Source organism: Leptinotarsa decemlineata, unplaced genomic scaffold (genome assembly GCF_025532065.1).
Source record: "Leptinotarsa decemlineata unplaced genomic scaffold, Ldec_3_MD MMD2_P_RNA_scaffold_2, whole genome shotgun sequence".
NCBI classification, from domain to species: domain Eukaryota; kingdom Metazoa; phylum Arthropoda; class Insecta; order Coleoptera; family Chrysomelidae; genus Leptinotarsa; species Leptinotarsa decemlineata.
The window spans coordinates 15,825,980-15,841,994 of record NW_027412529.1 but is presented as its reverse complement, the minus strand read 5'-3'; the positions used below and the strand labels follow the sequence as shown (position 1 = coordinate 15,841,994).

General features: G+C 39.4%; 1 protein-coding gene across 1 annotated transcript in view; it reads left to right on the top strand.

Annotated features, from left to right (window-relative positions):
- The window catches only part of LOC141487460 (uncharacterized), a 33,684-nt gene extending 29,033 nt beyond the window's left edge, over positions 1-4,651 (top strand). Inside the window, exons 4-6 of the mRNA XM_074186548.1 lie at positions 2,645-2,710; positions 4,113-4,202; positions 4,538-4,651. Of these exons, the coding sequence (XP_074042649.1) occupies positions 2,645-2,710; positions 4,113-4,202; positions 4,538-4,594 (213 nt within the window). The 3' untranslated portion in view covers positions 4,595-4,651. The remainder of the gene's footprint in view (positions 1-2,644; positions 2,711-4,112; positions 4,203-4,537) is intronic.
- The last annotated feature ends 11,364 nt before the right edge of the window (positions 4,652-16,015 follow it).

Here is a 16,015-nt window from a genome sequence, read left to right as displayed (position 1 = left end):
TATTTGAAAGATTTTTCCTGTCCTTTTTGGGAATAGGCTGAATGCGAGAAATCTTCCAACAAGAAGGAGAACCCCCTTTTTGTTCAAAAAGGTTGAAAAGTCTGCAAAATACTGGTATGAGTTCATTTGTTCACGATGACGGACTTTATCAGGACCAGATGCCTTATTGATATGGAGATGTTTAAAAATTCGCCTGACTAAACGTTGTCGAAAAGTAATTTATGGAGTTTAGTGTGGGAATAGTGGGTGTTTTGTAGTGATGTAGGATATTATGGAACGCTTTGAATCCTTCAGTCGGATTGTACCACGTTTTTACTCGCTACTTGTCTATTTAGGTAAAATTTTGCAAGCGATTTGAAAATACGGAACCGAGGAGCTGAAGAGATTTGAAACATAGCTTAGAACTGGATGAATTGTATTATTTTTCAATAAATCTGTGGAAGGTCCGAAAAAATAATTCAATGGCTACATATTGAAAAAATCAATTGGGAAAATCTTCTGGAAATCTGAATAATGGAAATAAGTGTTGGTACATTTTCTGTTCGATTGATGACATCCGGAAAATGTGCTACAAATGAAAATAAAATAATTTTATTGACTGATTCATTTATTCATTCAATAAGCCCTGGATGGAAATATATAAACCATATTTGCTAATTGAATAGAACTGGCCGATACTTGATGAAAATCCATATTAAAAAAATAATCAATACAGTTTATTTTATGATTCTCACTATAAGGGTTTTACAAAAACCGCGACACGTGTTTCGCTATATAATAGCTTCTTCAAGCATAACTGAGAGTTACTTCTAAATCACACAATTATATACTATAACCTAGTACCTATTCGTCTACCTAAATAATAAATCTACCTGAAAAAGTCAGGTATTAATACATTTTTCGAAAGTCTATCTGTAAATATTCCTAACTATTTTTACCTGCGAATGAACAGATTCAATAATGGCGAAATTATTCAATTCAGTTTGATCGTTCATAACATGTTGAGATTTTTTGAATTTGTTTATTTCCATACTCTTCAACAGGTCAAGTTTCAAACCTTTCTTCTGGAAATGGAGGGGTTTGTATTCATGGTTGAACTCATGTCCCTCTGAGATTAAATGACTGGCTTATGTGAAATTCATTTTTCCATTCTGAAAACTATATTTGTGTTCCTTTATGCGGGTTTTGAACGTTATAGGTCAAACTGAAAGAACTCTATTGAATCTGTTCATTCGCAGGTAAAATAGTTAGGAATATTTACAGATAGACTTTCAAAAAATGTATTGATTTTTCCAGGTAGATTTATCATTTATGTAGACGAATAGGTACTAGGTATATAATGGTGTAATTTAGAAGTAACTCTCAGTTACGCTTGAAGAAGCTATTGTATAGCGAAACACGTGTCGCAGTTTTTGTAAAACTCTTATAGTGAAAATCATACAATAAACTGTATTGATTAGTTTTTTTTAATTTATATTTGCTACAAATACACCTCTTTGAATTCAGTTGCAAATTTGAGCACAAAATATTAGATTTTCACATGCAATAAATGGACCTAGTTGTTGCAAAACTTGTAAATGGCTTATAGAAAATAACATTATGATGAATAAGCGATGAATACATCAAGGCTCATATTACAATTGTAATACTCAAACTATGAATATCAATGTAATATGCACAAAAAAATCTTTATAAATCACCAAAAATGAGAAATAAATATATCCATGTTTTTTTCTACTTTTATTGAAAAACAAAAGAAAACAGTGGTAAAAAACAGATAAATTTAAATTTCTCATAACGATCTCCTGTCACGTAGTTAATGGCAACATCCATGAATTGATATTTAAAGTTGTTTCAAATTCGTTAGTTCTCGATTTTTTTCCAGCATTTCAACTGTGATTGTTGAACATTGCCTTCTCATAATTTTTTCAACATTTTGCATCAAGAAAGTTATGGGAAAATAACCGAACTGATTCTGTAACGACTCAATGAACTCAATGAAAAATGTATGACGACACTGTAAATTTTCGAATATATCCTGGTTAGAATTTGGATATGCTCTGAAATGGGAATAGATATTTTCCATACTGAGAACATCGTTTTCTTTTCCAAATTCGGAACATATATTACACTTGTGCTTGTCTAATCATTTTTTTATGAAATAACCACAAATATATGTGAAAGCAATCCCTTTATCATGATTCCACAAGCGAAACATGGTCAGTCAGTCTGATACGCCGAAAGCGGTAAATAATATGAAAAATTTTAGACGTGAAAACTTGAACGATCATATCGAGCCATTTAAAGTTTGTAGAAAAATTCATTTCACGAGTGAAATTAACTAAATTGTAGGCAAATATAGGTATACCTATTATTAAAACGTAATTTGTCATGTAATTTTATGATTATATGACTTTTTTCTTTCACCAGGGTTGGTCGAAGAGCTATATAGTTGATGTTTATGGCTGTAAAATGTTATTCCGAGTATCCTTGTGAATTCAATTTGCCATATGACTTCCGATTTGATATACTTGAAATAATGAACAAACAATAAGTCGATTCATTTGAGAATTTGAGTTTTGTATTATTATCTGTAGACGTAGAAAGTTATTTCTAACAATACATATGATATTTTCACTCACAGGCTGAAAACACTTTGTTGATTTTCCAAAGATTTGAGATGGTATCCATGCTGGACATTGATGATTTGGTAAGTGCTTCAATAATGCAGTTATACTAACAGGGTGTATCATTCGAAAATGGTCACGCCAAATTATTGACAAACTTTTGATCCAACATCATTTTTACTGAAATTGTCAAGTTATCCGAGTTTCATTACATCGGCGCTATGAGGAGGTCAAACTTATACTATACTATTCAAGTCTGAAAGGGTTTGAAATGATTGCAAATATCGAAAGATAATTTTTAGATCTACTGAAAGAAAATCAGATTAACAATGACAAAGATGTCAGTCAAAAACATACTAAAAGTGATCATTAACTTCAATTATTGATGAACAGCAAAACATTCAACTGACGTGAAACAATATTATTTGTTGGGTAGGTGAGTAGGTCTAATTTTGAATAGTGGAGCTTTATCAACTTCTTCTCAACGAAACAATACATTTGTGAGAAACATGAAACAAAGAACATATGAGAGAAATTCTTTTCTCAGTTCAAACAATCTTCTGATACCCCTGAATATTTCACAGAAAAAATTGGTTTGATTAGGATATATTTTGAATTTTGCATCATTTCTCTCCTTTCTCATCTACCCTTGAATATAATTGTTTTTAGAAACTAAAGTTATTGGACTACCTACCTATAATGTAAAACTTTGAATCAGAGTATCAAATTCATTCGAAACAAGCATTGTCATTGATATATTTGATAAGTTGGGAATGAATCTGGATAGAGAAGTAGAGGGCCAAAAACTTTCTTTTCCTTCTTAAACTATTCTGTAAAGAAATAAAATTGACCCCCGAATAGGCCCCTAGGAGATGCCTATATAATCAGATATCAGCTTCAATTTTCGATATATTCACATGTCATTCCATGAGTGTTGAAAAACTTCTCCATCAACTGTTGAAATTTCGCAAATGATAAAATACGAGTATAATTTTCAATACAATGGCAAGTTCATTGCATTTGAAACTTTGTCAGATAACTTTTTTCAAATTCCGAGAAATAACTCCACTGTAATGATACAAGTTAATTTCTTGGCCTGATCAAAACATTGATCTTGAGGAAGCTCATTGCAAATCAAAAATAAAACTTTTTCTATTAATTGGCCTTCTCTACAGAGGGCGTTAATGTGTTCAAATTTAATATCTGAGAAAAGCATTATACTTTGATGTGATTCGTTTCCTGTTATAAACAAAGGACGGTTTTTTGAAATAATGAATTTATCATTATTGAAATACATGGCCCCATCATGTTACCCAGTTATATAAAAACTCATAGATTGTTTGATTAAAAAATCTGTATATGTATGTAAACAATTTTTAGTATGGCCTTCCATTTCTCTCACATCCTGCTGGTGTAATTTCTTTAAAGTTATTCGAGGTAGCTGTTGAATGGTTGAATGATTCAGAGACATTTATACTTTTGTAGATCGAATATTTCTCCAATCAAATGTTACTAACCAATGTGGAAATCAGCCCCTTTGATATGTTTACACTGGATATTTCTCTGATATTTTCGGTAAGTACTGACAATTGACCGTTATCGGTTTAGAATAAATATGAAATATCAACTCCATGAGCTATTTTAATGAACAATATTATCAGAAAATAGCCTACATATCTACATTCTGTAATATCATATACTAAAATGATGTTATGTGGCAAAACTTTTCTGGTATCTGGGAAGAGCGACCAAATTGAATATTGAATGAATTGATTGTTCATACAATATTACTTACTTTTTCATTGCACTAGATGATCTGAAGTCAGAAGCAAAACAAAATAGGTACCGGAAAATGTTACTTTCTTCAGTTCAATTTCTGTTCAATGCATAATCATCATTCATTTTTTCAGGTATTGCGAGGAATTTCGTCATATCTTATCGTTTGCATACAATTCTACTTCTATTGATATTGTGTTTTTTTTTCAATATATAAATGATATATAGAATCAATAAAGAGTTTTGAAATGAACCATCGATTTTTCTTTTTTTTTTCGACCCGCTTTTTAGTGTTTTTCTAAGAATATTCATGGGGCATTTTTGTGTCAATGAGAAAACAATGAAAACCAATGGCCAGTAACTTGAACCATAACATTTAGTTTTAAAATATTTCAAATTGTATGTCAACGTTCAGCAAATTATGTATCTCGGTAATTATATATTACATTAGATGCGAGTAATCCAAGATGCCTGACCGTTGAGGAACTTTTGAAATTTCAGAAATGAGACTGTATATTTTTGACGAAATGGACTATGAAAATAATTTTCCAATAATGTGAACAACCTCATAACAACCCTTATATTTGAATTCTAAGAAAACATTAAAATACCTATAAATAAGCTGAAAATTGCTAGAATTTTCTATGAATATTTTGTTATATTTATATATTCCTGCGAATAGCTGAGCGTATTGAAATCGATGAAAGTAATGACTTTTATAATCTTCAAATTTTAACAGAAAATTGTTTACGTATTCCTAAATCGTATATTGTATACTCTAGGATGCTCTCCTTATTGGAATAGTCAAGTATGCCTTAGGAAGTTTGATGATCACCTACGTATCATAATTGAAAATGTTACTAACAGCTGCTTTACTGATATTTCTTGGTATCAAGCAACATTACCTGTGAATCGCGGAGAATTGAGTCTGCGCTCAGCTGCTGAGCGCAGACTCAATGCTGCTGAGCATCATCGCTGGCTTTACCAGAATTCATGTCTTCCATCAACAATGGTTCCCACTTGATACAAATGATACTTCCAGCGAATCTATTTGGTGGTCTGAAACGAAAAGTTTTGTGTCTACAGAGCTCAAATCATTTCAGAAAACATGGGACGAACCCACACTAGATATCGTTTCTGACTTCATCACTTAATCCCAATTATCTCCCTCTGAAAAAACTCGCCTCAAAGCCATCAATATTGAAGAATCTGGTGCTTGATTAAACGCATAACCTGTTGCTTCTTCAAGAACACTATTAGGTAAAGATACTTTCAGGGTAGCCATTGGTCTTATATTGGATTTAGATATTTGTACTCCTCATAAATGTATTTGTGGTAGTGAGGTGAATGAAAAAAAATAGTATTCATGGTTTGAGCTGCGGAAAGAGTTCTGGATGTTTTACAAGACATCACCAAGTCAAAATTATTGAGAGGACAATTTCGTTGGTAAATTAAAATCCACTATGAAGTACACACACTGTGGACACTCATCAGTAACCGTTGATCCTTTGTGGGATTTGTCTCTCAACATACCACAAAGAACTGGCCAATTGAGTTTGTTTAAATGCTTGGATTCCTTCACAAGAGGAGAAACTCTAGATGGAAGTGAGAAATCAACGTGTTCGAGGTGCATGGAAAAAAGAAAATGCAGCAGACAATGTGGTTCCTTGTCGTTATAGTCTAAATGCACTTTCGAATCACAGAACTACTACTCACAACGGGCATTTCGCAGTATATTACAGACAGCTATATAGTGACACGTGGTATGAATAACGAATAACACGTGTCCCAAATTTCACCAAAAATCACTTGTATGGATGAGACATAATATGTCCTCTTTTGTGAACAGGATGAAACGAAGCAACACCTTTGAGGTAATTTTTTTTTCCTTTTTTTTATAAACTGAATTTTATCAATGTTACTGGAGTTTTTCCCAACTCCAAACCGTTATTTTAACATCCCTACACGTGTTTAGATCACCAAGTGATCATCTTTAAGAGGAAGATCTTCCTTCATCTTCAAGAGGAAGATCTTCCTTGATCACTTGGTGGTCGAAACACGTGCCGAGGTGTTGAAATAATCGTTTGATGTTGGGAAAAAGTTAAGTATCTGTATCTGTAGAGTAGGGAGGGTGAGTGTAAGCCCACGCACTTAGGCCACATGTGACCCATTGTACATCCTCCCAAGGAGTTGTCCTCCTAGGTCGTCGTCCATCCTGTCCTTTCCAGGAAGGTGGACAGGTCGCTGGGAGACATCTCCTTTATATCGGCAGGTGTAGGCCAAGACTCGCCGAACACACACTCTCTTATTGACGATAACTCCGGGCACTCGCACAGGACATGCCTGACAGTCTCATCTTCCTATTCACACATCCTGCATAGAGGTGTGTCCACTAGCCCCATATTATGTAGGTGTTTCCTTAGCTGACAGTGGCCAGTCAGAAATCCTACTGTAAGGCGTAGATTTTTCCTGGTCATCGCCAGATATTTCTTCGGCGCCAGCTTCCCAGGGTCGCCCAAGGTGATCCTGGCAAGATTACATCCTTTGATTTCATCCCATCTCTTTAAAGATTGAGCATGGGTGTAACATTTGACTAGTTCCGCAATTGTCGAAGTCATCAGGCCGTGGGTGCCACTTGGTCCTAAAATTCTTAGTCCAGCCGCTTCCTTGGCTAAAGAGTCGGCAATGCGATTACCTTTACTCCTTTCGTGCCCTTTAATCCACCTCAGGATAATGTTATTATCTACCGAGGCTTTGGCTAAATCTTGGTGGCACTCTAGTGCTAGCCCTGAAATAACACGGTGTCTGTTCAAGGCTAATAGTGCTTGTCTGCTATCAGTGCAGATTGTTATGTTTTTGCCCGAAATTCTTTTCTTGGTTATTTCTTTTGTGGCGATTGAGATACCAGCCAGTTCTGTTTGGACCACGCTGGTATTTCTTCCCATTCCCCATTTGATCCTTAGGCTTAGTGATCTGGAGTACACTCCACATCCTGAACCTTCTTTGGTTTTTGAGCCATCTGTATAAATCCGTATTGCATTTGTAGCATCTGACTCTGTGTTCTGCTTAATTTGTATTTTATAGGGTTTATTAAACACAAACCTGGGTTCAATTGCATCACTTGTTGCCTGCAGCAGAGGTTGCGCAGTAAGCGCTTCCCGCCATAGGCCCAGCCTCAATCGACCCATTCCTACTTCTAGGTTTACACCAGCCGTGTGCAATCGTACCATGGCCATTAACGCAACCTCCTTAACGAACAGATCCAGAGGGGTCAGACCCGTGATTACTTCCATTGCCGCGGTTGGTGTTGTTCTCATGGCTCCTGTGATGTTTAAACAAGCCAGTCGCTGTATTTGATATAATTTTTGGATGGCCGTTGCTTGTAGAACTTTCGGACCCCATGCAATGGCTCCATACGTTAACATAGGTCTTATTATTGCAGTGTAGATCCAGGCGACTACACGGGGTGAAAGACCCCATGCGCGTCCCACTGTCCTCCGACATTGCTCATAAGCCACGTATGCTCTTTTTGCTCTACTCTGTAGATGAGAGTTCCATGTTAGCTTCTTGTCGAGGATAATACCAAGGTATTTCACCTCTTCAGAGAAGTTTAGTTGGCTTTTGAAGATTTCGGGAGGTTTTAAGCCCGTTAAACTTCTTTTCCTGGTGAAAAGGACCATCTCAGTCTTCTTGGGATTAATCGACAGTGAGTGTTCCTTACACCATGTTTCTATCAATTTGAGCCCATCCTGCGCTCTATCGCACAGTGTGTTTACAAATTTGCCGGTCTGCAAGATAACTATGTCATCTGCGTATGCAATTGTGTAGAATCCATTTTTGTTAAGGTGATTAATTAGGGTATCCAGAACTATGTTCCAGAGAAGGGGTGATAAGACCCCTCCCTGTGGACATCCCCTCATGACCAGTCCTTTAACTGTGATGTCTTCTACATTAATACTTATTGCTCTGCTAGAGAGCATCTGGAGTATCCATTCTCCTACTACCAGGGGTACATTCCTGGAGTGTAGTTGCTGGGTAATTGTTGGAAAGGTTGTTTTATCAAACGCTCCCTCAATATCTATGAATGGGTGGATTCTTTGTTGTCCAATGATCTCTCGATTCTGCCAACCACATGGTGAAGGGCCGAATCAGTAGACCTTCCCGGGGTATATGCATGCTGATTCGGATGAAGTGGGTTGTTAACAAGTACTTCATCTCTTATGTACCGCTCACATAGCCTCTCCATGGTTTTTAAGAAAAACGATGTGAGACTAATTGGTCGGAATGCTTTTGGTAGGGTGTAGTCCATCCTACCTGGTTTGGGTATAAATACTACTCTTACTTCTCTCCACTTACTGGGAATATACCTCAGAGCTAGAGAGGCTCTGAATATTCCAACCAGGTGTGGCATGAGCGTGTCCAGTCCCCACTGAAGTAGGGCTGGTCTTATACCGTCAGGCCCTGGTGACTTGAAGGGGGAAAAGCTCGATAGAGCCCATCTTATTTTGTTCTCATCAATTACTGTACTAGCATATTGCCAGTCATATTGTGAGGGTGTTATTGATACATCCGTCCAGTTCGCCGTTCCAGGAAAGACAGAACCTGGGAAGTGAGTTTCCATAAGAATCTCAGCACTCTCCTGGAGGTTGGCGGCTTTGTCGCCATTTTCCCTCGTCAGGATGCCAATAGTCTTATGGTGGTCATTTGAGAGTGCCTTCTGTAGCCTAGAAGCTAGTGGAAAATCTTCGACTGCCTCACAATAGGCTCTCCAGGCTTCTCTTTGTTTTCGCCTGCAGACTTTTTTAAACTCTCTGAGGTTGGCTTGATATATAACCCAGTCCTCTTCGAGTCTTGTACGTTTTGCCTTGTTAAAGGTCGTTCTCGATGTCCTCCTGAGGTGTTCCAATTCAGGGCACCACCATGTGTTGATTGTGCCATGCGTTTGAACCATCCTCATTGGACAGGATTCCTTATAGGCAGTGTCTATTTTGTTGTGGATAGATACTGTGTACCTTTCCAGTTCTTCATTGTTGCCAGGAGTCAGGACCTCTGTTTCCCGCAGAGCTCCTCTTAAGAGTCGATTGTAGAGAGCTACATCCGTCCTCTTCGGGTCACGGGATTTTACAGTAGTCCTGAGATCCTGGCTTATCGTATAGGTCAGCCAGCGGTGGTCTGACATAGAGATATGGTCCGAGACTTGCCAGTCTTGGATTTTGTTTGATATTTCGGCTGTCGTGAGCGTGATATCTATTAACGTTTGGCTACGGGCATTAATAAATGTTGGCTCCGTGCCTCTGTTCAAGATTGTTAGATCTTTCTGTATTATATATTCGTATAGTGACTTACCTCGGGCGTTGATATCCTTGCTGCCCCAGCTCACGTGGTGAGAGTTTGAGTCGCAACCCAATATGAGCTCCACTCTCTGGTTGAGGCAGTGGTCCACTAGTACTTCCATTTCTCTGGTCGGTGGTAGGGTGGCTGCATCTGAAGGGAGGTACACCGATGCGATTATCAACGCCATATATCTGCCTTTCCCAACTGGACATTCAACTTTGACCGCAGTGAGATCTGAGGTGCTGAATTGTGCCATCGGAAACGCTCTGTATTTCCTAGGAACGTAGACAGCCGTCCTAGGTTGCTGGTTGCTTGGTAAGCTGAAAATTTGACCAGTTAAACAACTGAAACCAGTAATTTTGGTCTTTATTATCCAGGGCTCCTGGATCAAAGCTATTGCCTCCTCCAATACATCAAGGTGGCGACATAGTGTTGCCGTTGCCGCCTTTTTATGTTGGAGGTTGCATTGTATTATTTTTACTTTTTTTCCAACGTCCTTGCCCATGAGACAGTTGTTGGATACAAAGTTACCTTTAGAGGTCCATCTGCTCCCCTGCTAAGGGGGAGGTGGCCTCGCTGTTTTTGGGTGCCTCCTCCGTCAGGTCATCGAATGTCATCTGTTCAGATGCTTCGATTTCCTTTTCGGGACCCATGGTGGCCTTGGGGTCAATATCCACTTTAGGTGGTTCAACTCCCAAGGACCTAGGGTCTTCCGAGGTACCCTCTGTTTCTTTTACTGTTGCCCTAATAGTCAGTGAGGTAAACGCGTAGCTTAACCTCATCGACTTCTTCTTCAGGACAGCCATATCATCTTTTTCGATCCCGAAGACGAAGAGGTGTCCTTGTGGGTTCATCTTAACCTCATGATGGAAGGTGCACCATCTTGCTAGCTTCAGGTCAGGATTCTGCGCCTTTAGCCGACCCAGCACCCTCTCCTTTTCACCGGATGTCGTCTTGTGGACGTCCTCCGGGATCCAGAGTGAGGCTTTGGTAAGCTTTGGGAGCTTATCCACACTGACGACCGCAAGAGATGCCTCCTCCCATGGCTTGATATTCATTGTGGCTTTCTTCAGCCACTCTAACGTCACGTCGTCATCGCAGACCACTCTGATGATTTCACCGGAGTATGTCCACGACTTGAACGTGGGCGGTTTGCTGTTGTTGCTGGAGGCGGAGAAGATGATCTTGTCCAGCTCCTCCAACAGTTGTTTTTTGATGAAACTCTCTCGTTCTGCGGTAACCTTACCGTACGGGTTAGTCTCATCTATGATGGCTACCTTGAGGTGTCTCAAGGCGGCCTCCACGAAGGTTTTGGAAGGTGCAGCGACATTTCTGTCGCTGCGCAGCTTCTTCAACCTTCTTGGGGTTCCCTCCGTGGAGGTATTCGCGTGAGGGCGCTTTCCTGCGGTGGCAGCCGGTTCCTTGCCTTTTTTCAAGGCGGAGCTCTTGGCGCCCTCCGCAAGAGGTGCCCTTGTTGTTGAGGATGGAGTGGAGGAGGTGGAGGGTGCACTCATAGTTGCTGCCACTTCTGCCTCTTTCGCTCTCTTCCTCCTCTTGGCCTCGGCGCCGCTGATTCGCTTACGCCTTGGCCTTTGCATTGCATCGCGAGGTGGTCTGCTATGTCCAGCCTCTTTCTGAGCGGTAGCTTGGGGTGAGCATTTCTGTTCATCCCCAGTCCCCGCCCTAAATTGAGGTGAGCATTGCTGTCCAGCCTCGGGATTGGTTGGTTTTTTGTTCTTAGTGTCCATGTATGTTCCCACGAGTAGCAAGGGAAGGGTTGGTCACCTCTAGCAGAGCCCCGCATTACCAGAGGAAGGCTAGTTACAATGAGGTTTCGCCTGGTTCCTCAAGGGGATCGTTCGTAACCGCATATAACCCTGCGGCCATTCAGCTGTCGACACGATTCCTTACATCTTAGCTTGGGTAGGCTGGTCCGCGGTGGCATGTTTTGCAGGGCTTTTGGGGGGTTTCAGTTCCCCTCACCCTACTTATTTCTGCCACTGACCAGGAGTCCGTCAACCCCGTCCGGATAGGACCTCCAGTCCCCTGGCCGTTCCCCTATCCGCCACCTGGGGACGCGCCCGATAGGTAGCCCAACCCACGGGAAAAAGTTAAGTAATATTCATTACTATATCAAAGGTTCCAAACAGTGCATCACAATGAATTCTTCTGTTTTGATTACTGTATTATAATACCACTTTATCATATTTTTATATGTCATGTTATCGAAGAATACCCGCCTATGATAGCGGAGATTCAGATGTCATTCACTATCAAACAGTGTGCTTGATTTTGGGAAAAGTACGAAATGGATCAGCTAAGCATTGTGTTGTCTGAAGTACAGCAGACTGGATCAAATATATCAAGATATAAACGTATTAGCTAATTAGAGTGAAGTATTGGTGTTTTCGGATTCTACGATGGAATTTTCACCCATAAGGTAGAATAATTTCATGTTGTACATAGTATTTTCCATTTATACAAGTGATGGATGAAAAAAATTTTCAATATTGAACCGGATATGATAATGTCATAGTCTAAGAGTCAGCTTAAATCTGACAACACATTTTTTACGGTATCTGAAATTTCGTCCATTGAGACTCCTATACCCAGTAAACAAGCAATGGGTACTAGCTAAGCCAGGCCGCGGTAGGTTTGGTGTCAGGTGAGTCAGCTATGAAAGTTAAGTAAATTTTGAGAATATTTTACGGCGTCTGACATTTTAATATGTTATAATATACTTCTAGAAAAATTGAAAAATGACTGTGGCTGCTGATTTTGAAGGTTGCAATATCCTGGCAGCCACTTTTCAAAATTAAAAAAAAAATTTTTCGAAGTATTTTACGGCGTCTGCCATTTTAATATATTATTTATTGAACTATTTCCAGCCATTATTGAAAATGACTGACATTTTTTCCGGTTGCAACTATCCAATTTACAGCAAAACATTACCTGCCGCCCGTTCATTCGTATGTTCACAGTTGTAATTTTCACATTCGTAGAATTTATAACATTTATAACATTGAAATTATATCAGTAAGTGTAAAAAAATTATAAATATACAATTAAACGAACACATCTACTACTCTAAATGTGCATAATAAGGATAAAAGGTCTATCATAAGGCTGTAACAAATATGAATATATTATGAAGATGTCAAAAAAATCAAACATTATTTAAATATATCCATTTACTTACATCAGAATATATTTATTTCAGTCCTGTGCCTTCGGCTTGACCTTTCGGAGATCACCTTTCGCTCCTAGCATGTGAGTTTGCTTGATTCGCGAGGATCTACCTAGCCTGTAACTGCTTTGTGCGGCGCAGGGCGCGCGACACGAGGGGTGAGGGGAGCAGCGCGGAGTCGAACCGCGCGCTCGGTTGTCAGTACGCACTGTTGCCACAGCTACCCCGTACGGGGTAGTTCTACCCCTCTTGAACTTAATTTCACCCTCCCGCTCCCCTCAAGCAAATCTACCCCGCTCAGATATAAAGCAAAATAATGTAAAATAAAAATTGAAAAAATTAACAAATATTTGGTGTTTGAATTTGAATTTACCGCGTTACACGAGCCGAGTACCCTTGGCTACGTGGGCGTAGACTGAGTGTCTGGCGCCGCTGGCGCCACTACACTACAATGCTCTTTTGCTTTTTCAATGATACCTTAGACAAGAATGATACCGAGCGCCGTGATCATGCTCTGTGCGTTGAAATGTTATTTGATGTTTGTGACATGACATTCGACATTTTTAGTTGAAGTTGAGAACGTAAATGTGGAAATGTTATGTTATGTGCAATCTCAGTCTGTGATGTGAATGTAGTTATATGTATAGTCAAAGTAACCGATATTGTGCACTATTGAAGTTGTCGACACTCTCAAAGGTCTACACTCTCAAAGATCTACACTCTCAAAGGTCTACAGTCTCAAAGGTCTACATCTACATTGGTTTCAAGGGAAACAAACTATTACAAGCAACATCATATTTGACCAAAATTCCTTTCTCAACTGTACGTAAAATAGTCAAAAACAAAACTTATGAACGCAAACGCGATGTGATTATCAAAACCTTTAAATCTTCATCTAATAAAATCATTGAAAAAACAATATACGACTGTTACAAAATCAATTAGATTCCTACAACTGAAATCATAAGGAGTAAATTGAATACTTCCGACCATAACGTGAGCTGCTGGGACAAAACTCTTCAGAATTGGATAAAGAAACTAGGATTTAGATTTAAAATAATGAACAAACGTCAAGCAGTTATGGGAAGCAGAAGAATAGTGGAATTGCGTAACAAATACTTAGAAAGAATAACTAAATATAGAAAAGAACAACGGCAAAGTTTCTATTTGAACAAAACTTCGTAAAACACTCACGACACACGAGAATGTGTACGCCTAACATGCCTTCAAACAAAAGATCGTGACTAATCATTGTGTATTGCGGAGGAAGTAAAGGATGGGCTCTGAATTTTTTGAAATTATGTGGAAAAAAACTTGAGGACTGCAATATTGACTATCATAAGAACATGAAAACCAATATTTTCGAGGAACAGTTTGAAAACACATCGATCCCAAATTTGGATGCGATGACATGTGACATGTTTTTGATTACGTTCGTCAAATTTATTATAGAACAAAGAACGACAATCATAGGCATACGTTAATGCGTCACTGTGATTGGTGTCATCAAGTGAATGTGGATCCACCCCGGTTCTACCCCGCTTCCTTTCAGAAATCTACCACGATGAAAGAATATCTTGCAGCAACACTGTCAGTACGCTTTTGTTCCTTGGTGTGTGAACACGCGGAGTTCGTGACTCAGTGATTTTGTGTTAACGCTGTTGTAGCGTTGGATACTGGATATGACAGTAAGTTATGTCTTTCTACTTAGTCTGTAATAGCTAAACAGAGGGGTCTGTGACGTAATATAATATAACGAAATCCGAATCTGTGTTAGATCTAGTATAGGTACGAGTACTATATTAGTATTTTTTACTACAATTTCTAAAGTTATACATTTTAATGATTCATGTAAAGTTAAATAAGTGATTTCTTTCAGCAAGCTTTAAGTTATATACCCTGTTTGAGCATTAAATCACCCACTATAAGTCGCATTTTTGTTTATATTGCGCATAAGACATAGTGTTGATGCCGTGAAAGGCAATATTCCCAGGGTAAAGAAGCGGCCGCATTGGCGTTGTGCCGCGGATGAGTGGCAGCGGCATTGTGCCGCTGACGAGCCGCAGCGGCAGACTTGCCGCCGACGAGCCGCAGCGGAAAACTTGCCGCCGACGAGCCGCAACGGAAAACATGCCGCCGACGAGCCGCAGCCGCAAACTTGCCGCAATCGAGCGGCAGCGGCAAACTTGCCGCCATCGAGCTATCCTAACCCGCAACGCATTGTTATTGTCGAATTGAGAATATATCTGTTGCAAATTGTCATTCGAGTATTTTTTTCCCTTCAGATGGCGGAATGCAACCACTTCATAATATTGGGAGACTTGCAGGAAGAAGCAGCATCGTCAGAGGAAGATGACTTGATCTTGGACCGCTTAAAGTAAATATTGCCCTTTTATATGGCCAATTAGACCAGATAGTCTATTTTCTTTTACTTTTGGTTATGATCTTCCGTTCTAATTCTGCATTTATCTTGCAGACATCAGGCGGAAGACAGCCTGCCAGAGGGGTGGAAGTCATGGAAGACACTGGATCTCACAAAAGAAGACTGAGCGCCGTTTCTCCGATCAAAAAATTGTTACTACCGCTTAAGGAGGTGGACCGCCACCTACAAGGGGGAGATCGTTCGGATTCAGACAGTGAGTCAATTTTATCTGCCAGAGTCTCCAAGAAACGTTTGTATGCATCCTCGGAGGACGAGGTAGTCCCAAAATGATCTAGATACGAAATATTGGAAGATAAGATGCAGAAAATGTTCTCGACCCTCTCCGAAAAAATTGAAAATTTGCAGCGTTGGCAGCCACCTGCATCAGAGCATTATACTGACCCATCTTGTTTTCCCCAGACAGACGCATCTGACACAGAGTCGGACATTAGTGAAAGCTCGGTTTGGAAGGCTCCAGACTCTGTTCAATCCATGTGTCAAGGAAGCTGATCCGATTATTCCTGAGCCTGATTATAGTATCAAGAAACAAGGCATCAATTGTTTTCAAAGAAGTTCAAAAGAAACTGAGAGTGGCGCCAGTTTTTGATTCATTAAAAGTTAATAATGAGTTGAGTAAGCTAAACTCTAACTCATTCGTTCGGTCCCTAC